At 41.0% G+C, this 13,770-nt stretch overlaps 1 protein-coding gene across 1 annotated transcript in view; it reads left to right on the plus strand.

The window, feature by feature from the left end:
• commd9 (COMM domain containing 9) overlaps positions 1 to 12,697 on the plus strand; it is a 32,620-nt gene extending 19,923 nt beyond the window's left edge. The window contains exons 3-6 of the mRNA XM_043706261.1: positions 6,777 to 6,916; positions 9,557 to 9,591; positions 9,774 to 9,877; positions 11,286 to 12,697. Coding sequence (XP_043562196.1) covers positions 6,777 to 6,916; positions 9,557 to 9,591; positions 9,774 to 9,877; positions 11,286 to 11,426 — 420 coding nt within the window. The 3' untranslated portion in view covers positions 11,427 to 12,697. The remainder of the gene's footprint in view (positions 1 to 6,776; positions 6,917 to 9,556; positions 9,592 to 9,773; positions 9,878 to 11,285) is intronic.
• Positions 12,698 to 13,770: the final 1,073 nt, after the last annotated feature.

Consider the following 13,770-nt stretch of genomic DNA (forward strand, 5'->3'; position numbering starts at 1 on the left):
TCCTCCACCTTAGTCTTGCCTATGTTGTTGGTACCAACGTGGACCACAACAACTGGATCCTCCCCCTCCCGCTCCAATATCCTTTCAAGCCGGTCGGAGATGTCTCGCACCCTGGCACCGGGCAGGCAACACACCATGCGAGACTCTCGATCCGGCTTGCAAAGGATACTATCTGTCCCCCTAATTATAGAATCTCCTATAACCACTACTTGTCTATTAGCTCCCCCCTCTTGGATGGCCTTCTGGACCATGGTGCCTTGGTCAGTTGGCTCATCCTGTCCAGAGCCTTTTTCCTCATCCGAACAGGGAGCAAGAATCTCGTAGCTGTTGGACAAGGTCAAGGGCTGAGGCTCCTGCACTCCTGAACTCCGGTTCCCCCTACCTGCCTCACTTACAGTCACATTCTGATGTCCCCGATCACTAACTGGATGTGAATTACTTAATCTCCCAGGTGTGACTGCCTCCTGAAACAAAGCATCCAGGTAACTCTCCCCCTCCCGGATGTGCCGCAGTGTTTGAAGCTCAGATTCCAGATCATCAACTCTGATCCGGAGTTCTTCCAGCAACCAACACTTGCTGCAGATGTGGTCACTGCCGTTCACAATGGGATCAGCCAGCTCCCACATCATACAGCAACAGCACATCACCTGCCCAGCCATCTCTGCTTAGTTAGTTAATTACTTACTTTGTACAAGTATGAGTTAGAATACCTTCTGATACCTCTCTGCTATAGTTTTTTTTACCCTAAATAAGGACTTGATGTACACACACACAAAAAAAACTAAGTAAATTTTTAACTAGTCCCTGGTAAGGAAATAAAAATCCTTACCTTAAAAGAAAAAGCAGAGTAGTTAAGAAGGTTAGAGGAGGAGGGTGGGTGGGAGATACTACAGGTGTAGAATCTCGGGTTTAGCCGCTTTCCTGACTTATATACTCACTTTTCCTTCCCGGCTGCCCCTCTGCTTGCCGTCACTTCCTCTGCTGCTCCCGCTCTTTCTGTGGAGAGAGTGTAAAAAAACACACCGCTGCCCGCTACAGGTAAGCAATTTTAAAACAAACTGTCTTACCTTTGCTGTAGTCTCCCGGGTTCGCTTTTACTTCGACGCTGCTCCCACTCAAATAATTTATGATTATTTGGAAAAACAGTTTGATTAAAGAAGTCATCATGGCTTTGTGAGGGGCAGGTCATGCTTCACAAGCCTTATTAAGTTCTTTGAGGATGTGACAAGACAAGTTGAAGAAGGTTGAGCAGTGGATGTGGTGTATATAGGTTTCAGTAAGGCATTTGATAATGTTCCCTATGGTAGGCTCATTCAGAAAGTTAGGAAGTGTGGGATACAGAGAAATTTGGCTGTCTGGATGCACAATTGGCCAGCTGAAAAACGACGACAAGTGGTAGTGGATGGAAGATATTCTGCCTGGAGGTTGGTGACCAGTGGTGTCCCGCAGGGACCTGTCTTGGGCCTCTGCTCTTTGTAGTTTTGATGAATGAATTGAATGAAGGAGTGGAAGGGTTGCTTAGTAGGTTTGCCGATGACACACAGGTCGGTGATGTTGTAGATAGTGTCGAGTCTAATGCAGGCTCTAACAAGTCATTGACAGGATGCAGAGCTAGGCTGAGAAATAGCAGATGGAGTTCAACCTGTATAAATGCGAAGTGATTCACTGTGGAAGGTCAAATTTGAATGCTGAATACAAGCTTAAAGACAGGATTCTTGGCAGTGTGGAGGAATGTTGGGATCTGGAGGTTCATGTACATAGATCGCTCAAAGCTGCCACCCAGGTTGATAGGGTTATTGAGATGGCATATGGTGTTTTGGCTTTCATTAACAGGGGGATTGAATTTAAGGGCCATGAGGATTTGCTGCAGCTCTATAAAACCTTGGTTGATGAACCACGTAACAATGCATCAACTTCATTTTCTGTAAGGCCTCAAAGACACTTGATGCAGACCACTGTCTGATGGACTTGTGGTCAAAGGTGTTTTTCTACACAAACCAGTTTGTATGGCATTTTCCAACTGGTTGGAGTGTGCTGCAGCAACATCGCCAGATTCCCCCTTCACATCCAGAGAACCTTGGCACAATGTTTTACCTTGATGCAGTTGGACATAAACATGGCCATCGGGATGTTGGTTACATGGTTACACACACCCTCATATATTATGTTCCTGTAGAACAGGTCTATTTTCAATCTCCAGACAAAATGGTAGAGAGCTCAGTTGATTATCGCAGTGCAGGGCCAAACCTGTATCATGTAAACCAACATCTTGATTGCCTCCCATCTTGTCAGCCCGTTACCCCCCCTCAGTCGAAGCAAACGCTCAGAGACATAGTATGGTTTAACCACCTACATCTTTATTCTGGGTCCTGGAAGGAGAGAGAACGATTGCCCATGTGCACAGAGACGTCAGTTCACAGTCTTCTCTGAAACAGCAGTTTCTCAATGAACTATATAGTCATTTTACAGGGAAGAACATCCATAAGGCAACATTCATATTAATTGGGTGACAGTTACAATCAGTGAGTGTCAATAGTAAAGATTAAGCCATCTGCTGTTACACAATGAATAATTGACTTCACATAATGAATACTTTTCAACTTGTTAATTGATGTTACATACTGATTGCTACTTCATCTTGTTAAATGGCTCTACGTAATGACTGCTTTTCTACCTTGTTAACCCATTATCCTTACTTCCAGCACCCCATTGTTAACTGTAAGTTTTTATCTGATCTGAGTCATGCTCAGCTGAGCCTCATGTTTAACAAAACTCAAAACTTAACTCTTTCCCTTTCTGCTCATACCCAATACACATTCTCATTCCTTTTTATCATTTTATGATAACCAATGGCATTACCAGCTTTCATAAGACTCTAACAGCCAATATTTAAGCAAGTTATTGACACACAGCATACAATGATTAAAACAACAAAATTACTAGTCCATTACAGTAATTAGAGTTTGAAGAATCCTCTCTTGTGGAAAAGAAATTCACCAGTAAAGGTCTTAAATCCTCAGTCCTTAGTGACTGCTCCATACCCTCCAAGTCGAATGGAAATGAGCCAGTTCTCCCAAATCTCCTTTAGTAAACTCCAATCTGAAAACAAAATTCAGTCTGTTCTTGCATTACTCCTCGGAGAAATCTGATTTCTTAGGTAAAGGCAGTTAATACTTAACAAAACTGACGAGACTTCCAGCCTTCTGGAAGTGCTTCAGATGGAGGATACCAGTGCATCTGAGTGTGCTGCAGCTGCAGGCTAGGTGGATGCAGCATTATTTGCTGCTTCTGCTCCCGCTCTCTACTGTTAAATGTAACAAAGCCAACTGGCTGTTGTGATGTTAGCTTGATCAGTGAACTTTCATAACTCTTAAATGATCGAAAGAGAAGGTAAAGTTCACGTGGTTTAATGTCCGTAGGAAGGCCACTGACAAAAAGCATACAGATCTCCTCTTTCCCTTTGTTAGCTGCTTCACTTTTCATGCTCATGACTGGGAGCTGATTGAATCCGTTGGGTCAGGTTGTGGAGGGGTGGGCAGTGGTCCAAAGACATGCTTTACCTGAATATGGAGAAACTCTAGAGACGATGTTAGCTGCTGAAAGTATGTCTGCATTTTCTCTCTCATTCTTTCCTTGCCAAGGTGGTTATCAGTATGAAAATAGTCACACATTTAACTACACTAATTTGTGGCTGCTTATTTTAACCTCCTTTGAATTCTTGAAGTCTGTTACTTTGTTCACTATTTTTGACATTATCAAGTTTTATACAATCCATAAACTTCTAAATTGTACTGCTTAAACAATTGAGTCATTTATAAACAACAATCACTGGTCCTAAAATCAAACCCTCAGGGGACCCTATTCAGGTTAGTAAAAAATTATTTTCTTTTAACAAATTGATACTTGGCTAATGTGAAAGCTGTCAGGATAAGTATTTCAAAAGTTTAGAACAGCAAGAAAACAACAAAATGTTTGCTTTAGAAATTGAAGAGGTAGTTTCAGTTCAGATTTAAATCTCAAATATTCATGGGAAACAAATGCTGAATATTTTAAAATATGTTCTCCAAATGAAACTTCCCAAATAAAACAGTTGGAATTACAGTGGCAACTTTGGTAGAGATCAACATTTTTTGAATTTGCATTATGAAGGGGACCAATGAAGTCTGAACAATAATTAAAAGAATTTAAGCAGCTCAGCCTCAAGTTCTGATAGTCTTTAATATCCTATTAAAACGTCAAACTCAAAATGCAGTCTTCTTTTTATGAATGCTCTGCGTTAAAAACACAGCAACAGAGTTATTTTACTACAATGCTCTCATCTGGCTAAAGCATGACCCATGACCCAACTTTTTTTTTTAAACAGGCATTGTAGAATTTCAAATACATCAGGAGCTCAAGATCCTCAATCGATTTATTTTACTTTAGAAAGGTCATAATGTTGTACAATTTCAATATAAAAACAAAATCTGCCCCACTACACAGCCCACAAAACGCATTGAATTGAGATCCTGATTCAAACAAGGCGAAACAGTTATTTATTGGGATTTTTTGATCCAGTATTTTAATAAATCAAAATTGTTTAAACATCAAACACTCAGCATGGCACAATTTACATTGAAACTTACCCTTTTCAACCCAAGTATTAGAACAACCTTAATTTCAGCGTTTTCTTGTTTTTTTTTCATCCTCTCACTGAAATTACACTTATAAAAAGAGAAAGCCCTTGCAGCGGACCACATGACCACTCTCTTCCCCCAGAACAAAGACTCTCAGAGCTTCAAATTTCACCATTGGGGACTTTAACCCCTTTCTCACTTTACTCCCCACGAGGGGCTTGAATCCCACTTAAACATAGAACTCAAATCCCACTTAAACACAGAGAATTCAAATCGCACTGAAGCACAGAGAACTCAAATCCCACTTAAACACAGAGAACATGGAATGAGCTGCCAGAGGAAGTGGTGGAGGCTGGTACAATTGCAATATTTAAGAGGCATTTGGATGGGTATATGAATAGGAAGGGTTTGGAAGGATATGGGCCGGGTGCTGGCAGGTGGGACTGGATTGGGTTGGGATATCTGGTCGGCATGGACAGGTTGGACCGAAGGGTCTGTTTCCATGCTGTACATCTCTATGACTCTATAACTCAAATCCCACTTAAACACAGAGAACTCATATCGCACTGAAACACAGTAAACTCAAATCCCACTTAAACACAGGTGGCACGGTGGCTCAATGGTTAGCACTGCTGCCTCACAGCACCAGTGATCTGGGTTCAATTCCAGCTTCAGACAACTGTCAGTATGGAGCTTGCACATTCTCCCCATGTCTGCGTGGGTTTCCTCCGGGTGCTCCAGTTTTTTAATTAAGGGCTACGGGGAGAATGCGGGTAAGTGGAGTTGAAATGCCCATCAGCCATGATTGAATGGCGGAGTGGACTCGATGGGCCGAATGGCCTTTCTTCCACTCCTATGTCTTATGGTCTAACTCAAATCGTACTGAAACAGAGAACTCATATTAAACACAGAGAACCTGAATACCACTTAAATGCAGAAAACTGAAACCCCAATTAAACACGGAAAATTCAAACCCCAGTTAAACGCAGAAAACTCAAACCTTGCTTAAACATAGAGCTTAAAGCTCAAACACAGCGAACTCAAAGCTCACTTAAACACAGAAAGCTCGAACCTCAGCACAGTGCGGAGGACTTGAACCCCCCCCCCCCCGGGATTCTAACCCAAGTATTGCACAGAAGACTCGAGTCTCAATCAAATCTAAATCCAGTACCACGCAGAGGACTCAAACCTCAATCACATCCCCCTCCCCCAATGCAGAGCAGAGGACTCAAGTCTCTGCCTGCCAGCGTGCTTATAAAACTGTGTCTCTGGACTTAACTAATTACCATTCAAGGAATCCATAGAACAGAGAGTGATTGAGCGAGGGGACCGTCTCCAGCACACAGGAATATCGAGGGGGACCAAGGTTTAAAATCTTGGCCCATCTGTCTCAAGGCAGTGATGTTCCAGGTGGCCACTGACACTGTCCGATCATAAGTATTTGTTTGGATCCTGCTGATCGTAACTGTTCATTTGGATTCCCCCCCCCCCCCCCGCCCTCAGTCAAATCAAAACACTCATAGACACAGTGTAGTTTTACATCCTTCATCTTTATTCCGGGCCTTGGAGGGAGAGAGAACGATCGCCCACATGCACAGGGACATGAGTTCACAGTTTTCTCTGGAACAGCAATTTCTCAATGAACTGTATAGTCATTTTACAAGGAGGAGCATCCAGAAAAGGCAACATACATATTAATTGGGTGACTGTTACAATCAGTGAATATCAATAGTAAAGATTAAGCCATTTGCTGTTACACAATGATTAACTGGCTTCACATAATGAATACTTTCAATTTGTTAAACTGATCTCCTATACTGAATGCTACCTTATTGTGTTAAATAGCTGTGCATAATGAATGCGTTTCCACCTTGTTAACCTATTGCCCTTGCCTCCAGCACCCCATTGTTAACTGTAAGTTCTTATCTGATCTGAGTCATGCTCAGCTGAACCTCTTGTTTCACAAAACTCAGAACAAAACTCTTTCCCTGCCAGATCGTACCCTATACACAATCTCAGTCTGATGACCAGGTTCCTATCTTGCAGTGGTTTGGGACTGTTGTTCCTTCATGCACAACTTGTCCTCTGTAGAGGGAGAAAAAAATTCTTTCCCAAAACAAATGTATCTCATTTCTGTTCCAAATCATTTTCTCCCTACAGTTGATCTACTCCCTCCATGGCTTCACAAGGCAAGTTGTATTTCAAGGGCTGACTTCAGCTGAAGAGATTATTCCACTATTTCCTGATAGCTTCCATCAAAACCTGAAAAATCTGTTAACTAAAATAATTGTTGACAACAGGTAAGTGCTTTCACTGCCCGCTCATTTTTCACTCAGTGTTGCTGTCTGCCCTGCTACACTTAGCCTCACCACTCTGTTTACTTGAAAGTGTCCACCATTAAAATGGATGGTTGATCCAATACTGATCAGACCTAACTTACTTGGGTTTTGTATTCTTATTTGAGTACAATGTAATTTAAAATATTAGGCTTTTGAAATTAGTAAAAAAAAACCTCTTGTCAGAACCTGCAACTGAGCTAAATGGTTACAAATACAGCAAATGCATGTGTTCAAATATTGACTGGGTTGAATATAGAACTGTGATCCCTGATAAATATCTATAGACAATTCAGACTCTGTTTCAATAATGAGCTGTGAAGTTAAAATAGAAGTTCATTTATTGAGACCAGACAGTTCATTGTTTTCAAATAAGCATTATTAAGATACCAGGTCTTCAAACTGGCAATATAATTTGTGACTCTTGATACTTCTGTCCAGCCAACTGACACTTCCATTTATGTAGATTCATGGGAAATACTATCTTTATTTGCTATCTCTAAACTTGAATATTCAAATGCTCCACTGACTGGTCTTTCACGTTGCACCTTCTTTAAGTTTGAGCTTATCTAAAACAGTTCCACATAAACCTAACTTGCATTAAATCAAATTATCCATCACCGTGTGCCAGCTGATCTCAATTGGCTCCCAGTCAGATATTTTAAATTTCTTGTTAGTTTCAAATTGATCCATATCTGCCCATCTCTAATTTCCTTCTATCATGAGAATGTCTGCATTTCACCAACTTTGACCTCTTTTCCGTCCCTGATTTTCATATGTCTACCATAACTGCCATACCTAGGACCTAAAATCTGGGATTCCCTCTCTAAACCTTTCCATTTTCCTACCTTTGGAGAAAGTGAGGACTGCAGATGCTGGAGAGCAGAGCTGAAAAATGTGTTGCTGGAAAAGCGCAGCAGGTCAGGCAGCATCAAAGGAGCAGGAGAATCGACGTTTCAGGCATAAGCCCTTCTTCAGGAATGAGGAGGGTGTACGAAGCAGGCTAAGATAAAAGTTAGGGAGGAGAGACTTGGGGGAGCTAAGATAAAAGTTAGGGAGGAGAGACTTGGGGGAGAAGCGTTGGGAATGCGATAGGTGGAAGGAGGTTAAGGTGAGGGTGATAGGCCGGAGAGGGGTTGGGGCGGAGAGGTCGGGAAGAAGATTGCAGGTCAAGAAGGCGGTGCTGAGTCCGAGGGTTAGGACTGAGAAAAGGTTGGGGAAGGGGAAATGAAGAAGGAGGAGAAATCTGCATTCATCCCTTGTGGTTAGAGGGTTCCTAAGCGGAAGATGAGGCGCTCTTCCTCCAGACGTCGTGTTGCCATGGTCTGGCGATGGAGGAGGCCAAGGACCTGCATGTCCTTGGCGGAGTGGGAGGGGGAGTTAAAGTGTTGGGGCGGTTGGGTTGGTTGGTGCGGGTGTCCCAGAGGTGTTCTCTGAAACATTCCGCAAGTAGGCAGCCTGTCTCCCCAATGTATAGGAGGCCACATCGGGTGCACTTCCACACACATCATTTACCACATCCGCTGCACTTTCCTACCTTTACCTCCTTTAAAAAGCACCTCTTGGAGGGTTTTGGCCATCTATCATAATATCTCCTTCTGTGCCTCAATATCAAATTAGAACTGTACTACAGGAGTTTTGTTTCTTTGGGAAACTGCATTTATGTGTGAAATTGGATGCTTCACCCCTAGTAAGCATTTGAGAGAACTGGGACAGAATCTCTACACATTCTGTGGGATCACAAGAATTGATGTGTCTGCATGCAGGAAGTGCAAGACTACCAACCTGAAAAAAAATCTGAATTAAGATAATGCATAATTCCACCTTTTGCTGTGTCGGAGAATTGTCTAGCTATAAATAAAGCCCTGTACACTGATCTTGTGAAATTGACACACACACTGGTTTATTTCACGATGTTGTGGGAAGAGGAATTGACTGCTTATATACAGAAAGGGCAGTCTGTACACATGAGTCTCAGCCCCTCTTTCACTAGCTCCAGCTACAGTGAGTTCTTATAGGGTTACAAGTGATCAATGTTAATTACAAGGCAATACAGTTTCAATCACATTTGATGGAAACAATGCTGCTCGTCCAGCAGTATCAGTCAGTTAACAATGGAAACAAGAGGTTAGTTAATCTACAGAAATAGGTGCTAATATTCAGCATCCTGGCTGCTATAATTTCATAGGGCAGTGAGCATTCGTATCAAGTACCCTTGTGCCATTTGTCTGCATGGTCATTGTGATGTCTGGGTTCCTGGGGAGACAGGGAGCGCCCTTTGGGCTTCAGGAGCTTCAATGCCATTGTGAGGCAATGAATCTCATTGGCAGGTCATCTAGGTAACATGTTCTTTCAGTCAGCAAGGGCTTAGGGTAACGTCTCTTTTACGGTCTGTTCTTGAGTGTGGCCAAGTTGACGTAGCAGTGGCTTTCTGGTCCTCTTTGGCTGAAGACAACTATAGTTTCTGTAAGTAAGTGGTCTGTAGGCAAAGTGGTTTTTCCTTCTCCCACAATCTGAAATTATGCTGTCTCAGATGTTGTGGTAATTTGGTGGGGTGACATGGTGTCTGTTCTCTTAAAAGTTAATTTTAAATGTTTGTTTCAGAGCTGCCTGGCGGAATGAAGCACTGACAAACCAAAGTAAGTGGAACTTTGTTTACCTTCCTGCTTCAGTCTACATTCTGTCAGTGTGTATTCTGAGATGTATCCATTGTCAAGTGATGAGATTTGTAAGATGTGTATTTCTTCCCCATTGGTTATCATTATCTTAAGAATGTTGGTTCTTAACCGTTTTGGACTGTTGCTTCTTTCTCTTCTCCTAGTTTCCTTACCTCAACTCATTGACATGGATTGGAGAGTAGATATCAAAACTTCCTCTGATAACATCAACAGAATGGCAGTGCCTACGTGCCTGCTCCAGATGAAGGTATTACTGTGTGATTCATGACTGTGATATTTAGAAAAGGCAGAGAAATCTTTTTTTAGATTTTTTTTTCCCAAAAGCAACTTGAAATAGGATTGGGCTGGTTGACCCGTAACAATCACACTCATCCCCCAGAGACATTGCGCAATTTTAACTGGGCAAATTTGATCTCTCCCTACAATACTGGTGACAGTGTTGACATGTAATCATGTGGTCAATCATTCCTCGCCTATGTAGCATAATAGGATAGGACAGCAATTTGCTGAGGATGACTTTTAGCTTTCAGTGAAGTGGATACTTTGGAGATAGCAAAATCAGACTGATTAATTACGGTTTGCAGTCAGATTAGATTGTTTTGATCTCATAGAGCAGCCTTTTGCCTTCAATATTTTCTGGTGTAAAATATTAAGGGGCATGAATGATATGTAAAATATTCCTCCATTAAACCCGTAAATATTGTTTTAAAAAATGGATCAAATTCCTATAAAAATGCAGAACGTGCAAAAAATGGTCTGCTAATATGTGGGTGCACTTCATAATGTAAAGTAGAATTCATGTTAATGGTTTGATTTGTTATGGGGATGTGATATTTTACTTGGGTGAAAGTGTGTTTCTCATTCTTGATGAGTGGTGACATTAATGCAGGATTAATAGCTTTGAGCCATCAGTTGTAATCTTATAGAAAATAATTACTGATTATCAGGAAGTTGTGTTTATTAATTTTTCTTGTTCTGCATTAGACACACACAGATTGTTATTTTTTAGATATGTTGAAATTCAAAGCTGCACTTGCTGATAGTCATACAGGATAGTTGCAGCTCTCTAAATAAGACAGATTGTATCTGTTTGCCTCAGAACTTACATGCACCAACACAGAGTTGTCCAATAAAAGTTAAATTGCTGTGAGCCCATGAAATTACTTGGATGTAGCCTGGTGTAGGGAAAGGTCACTGTCATTTGATCAGGTTCGGTCAACAATAAATAACCATCTCTGAATCCCACTGGAAGAAGCATCTTGCTATTTGCATCCAACAGACAGAGTATTAGTGGAGCAAACCCTTCCTCTCTCAGAGATAGAATTCTAATTTAAACTGACATAATTCCTTGGTTACCCACTTCTCAGCTTTGAGAATAATCCATAAACTGATCGTGGATAGAGGAAGCAATAAATTTGTCCAAATAAATCAACAAGTTGACCATGTTATGTAAGTGTGCAGTCTCTTGGAAAGCTAGTTACCTACTTATTGGGATTCATCACAACTCTAGAGCAATCCCCTTATTAAATTTAAATGTGCTTGTGCTATGTGCAACTAAAATAAAGCTGCAAATAAAATGTAATGACTCAAGATGTCACTGCCATTTATCAGCAAAGCCAAGATTGTCTTTTCTAACTGCACTGTGCTTCTTGCAGGTTCAGGATGATGTCAGTGCCTGCCAAGGTGGACCCATCATATCTACTGTCTGTCTTGAATTAAGTAAAGAAAAACTGGATACAATGTTGGATGGACTCGGTCGAATCCGGGATCAGCTTTCAGCTGTCGCAAACAAATAGCATGTTTGCTAACTGCATCAGAGGAGTTACAAGCATTGGAAATGTCTAAAAGCATCATGTTTGGACCTGAAAAATTGTTCTATTACCCTGTTTTGTTATATGGGACATTGCAATAAGTTTTCACCATGTCTGTGATTTCATTTCAAGCACATTGAATCTATGATTTCCATAATTTTCCTCTCCACACTTATTGCCATTTGATTAAAGATACCGTATCAATGTTTCGTAAAGTGTTATTTGTCCTGTGTATTAAAATTTTCATTATATATATTCACTCATGTCTCATATTGCTTGCCTAAAAACCTCCAAGTACAAAGAATAATGTTAGTAAAAGACTTGCACTTTTGTAGTTTAAAGGAATGTCAAAATCTCTTATTTTTTGAAGCCCTCATTCCTTTAATTGAAAGATTCCTTAACATATCAGAGACAAAGCATGTAACTTGTATGTAATTTATATTTTATAGAAATTAATTAGAATTGTATAAGTAATTATATTGTCCAGACTTGGATTTCACTGGAATATATTGATGTGTGTAGCTCCATGTAATTCATGTTCACCTGAGCTTTGCAGAGCTGAACAGGATACACTGTTTAATTCAGCCTCGGTTGGGATTTAAGCAATAACTATATTGTACTGTTAATCTTTGATCACAGAATTGAAGCATTGAGGGACTATTTTGCCATGGTGGAATGAGTGCATTTGGGAACATCAATGCAGAATGAATAGGGTTAGGATGTCTGCACCTCTCCACTATTTTATGGTAGATTTTATAATTTGTTTTACCAGATTCTGAACGTGCAGCAAGTATGAAGTTATTGAGTATTGGGTGGAAAAAAAACATTTAATTGGCTTAGATCTAATTCTGTAATTTCAGTGACAATTGAGATAAGTGTGACCTTTGCCTCCCTCCCTTCTCCCATTGTTTGTACTTCTCTTGCTACATTATATTTAACTATATTGCTTGTTTCAAATGTACCGACAATTACTGTGCCAATTAGCAGTCTATTCTGCAGATGTGCTTTTGCAAACGTGAAGAGATTATCTTTTTGGCTAAATTTTAGTTAAAGATTTTTTCTGTCCTGTAGTTCTTCATCTTTGTATAATGTACCTTTTCAGCCATCGTTCTTTCCTTATTTTGTTGTATGTCCCCTATTTTTTTTAATGGAGTACATTTACTTTTCTTAATACCACATTATATAAATGAGAAGAACCTGTGTAATTTTTTTCCAGTTATAAAAAACTATGAGTAAAGTTAATATTTCACTGGTTACCTCTGTGTCTTATTCCTTCGTTCCTTGCTCTTACTTTCAAGGATTTCTTTCATTTTCTCGCCTACAGATCCTCATGCTGAGGATATAGTTTTAAAGGTACCAGCAATGTTTGATCTGATCTTCATCAGTATATTAATATTGACCAGCTATTTCCCCACTTAGAGTCATAGAGATGTACAGCACGGAAACAGACTCTTCAGTCCAATTCTTCCATGCTGACCAGATATCCCAACCCAATCTAGTCCCACCTGCCAACACTGGCCCATATCCCTCCAAAGCCTTCCTATTCATATACCCATCCAGAATTTAAATGTTAAAATAACCCCCACCACATCTGGCAGCCGATTCCACACACACACTACCCTCTGCATGAAGAAGTTGCCCCGTAGGTCCCTTTTATATCTTTCCCCCTCACCCTAAACCTATGCCCTCTAGTTCTGGACTCCCCTACCCCAGGAAAAGGACTTTGTCTATTTATCCTATCCATGCTCCTCATGATTTTATAAACCTCCATCAGGTCACCCCCTCTGCCTCCAACGCTCTAGGGAAAACAGCACCCCCTCTGCCTCCAACGCTCTAGGGAAAACAGCTCGAGCCTATTCAACCTCTCCCTATAGCTCAAATCCTCCAAACCTGGCAACATCCTTGTAACTCTTTTCTGAACCCTTTCAAGTTTCACAACATCCTAAATGCAGCACCTCAAATTTATCTAAATTCAACTCTATCTGCCACTTCTCAGCCCATTGGCTCATATGATCAAGATCCCGTTGTAATCCGAGGTAACCTTCTTCACTGTCCACTACACCTCCAACTTTGGTGTAATCTGCAAACTTACTAACTATATCTCCTATGTTCACATCCAAAACACTTATATAAATGACAAAGAGTAGTGGACCCGGCACCGATTCTTGTAGCACGCCACTGGTCACAGGCCTCCAATCTGAAAAAAAAACCCTCCACCACCACCCTCTGTCTTCTACTTTTGAGTATCCGAATGGCTAGTTCTTCCTGTATTCCATGAGATCTAACCTTGCTAACCAGTCCTCCTATGGGGAAACATGTCGAACGCCTT

The sequence above is a fragment of the Chiloscyllium plagiosum genome, chromosome 16, assembly GCF_004010195.1.
Source record: "Chiloscyllium plagiosum isolate BGI_BamShark_2017 chromosome 16, ASM401019v2, whole genome shotgun sequence".
NCBI classification, from domain to species: domain Eukaryota; kingdom Metazoa; phylum Chordata; class Chondrichthyes; order Orectolobiformes; family Hemiscylliidae; genus Chiloscyllium; species Chiloscyllium plagiosum.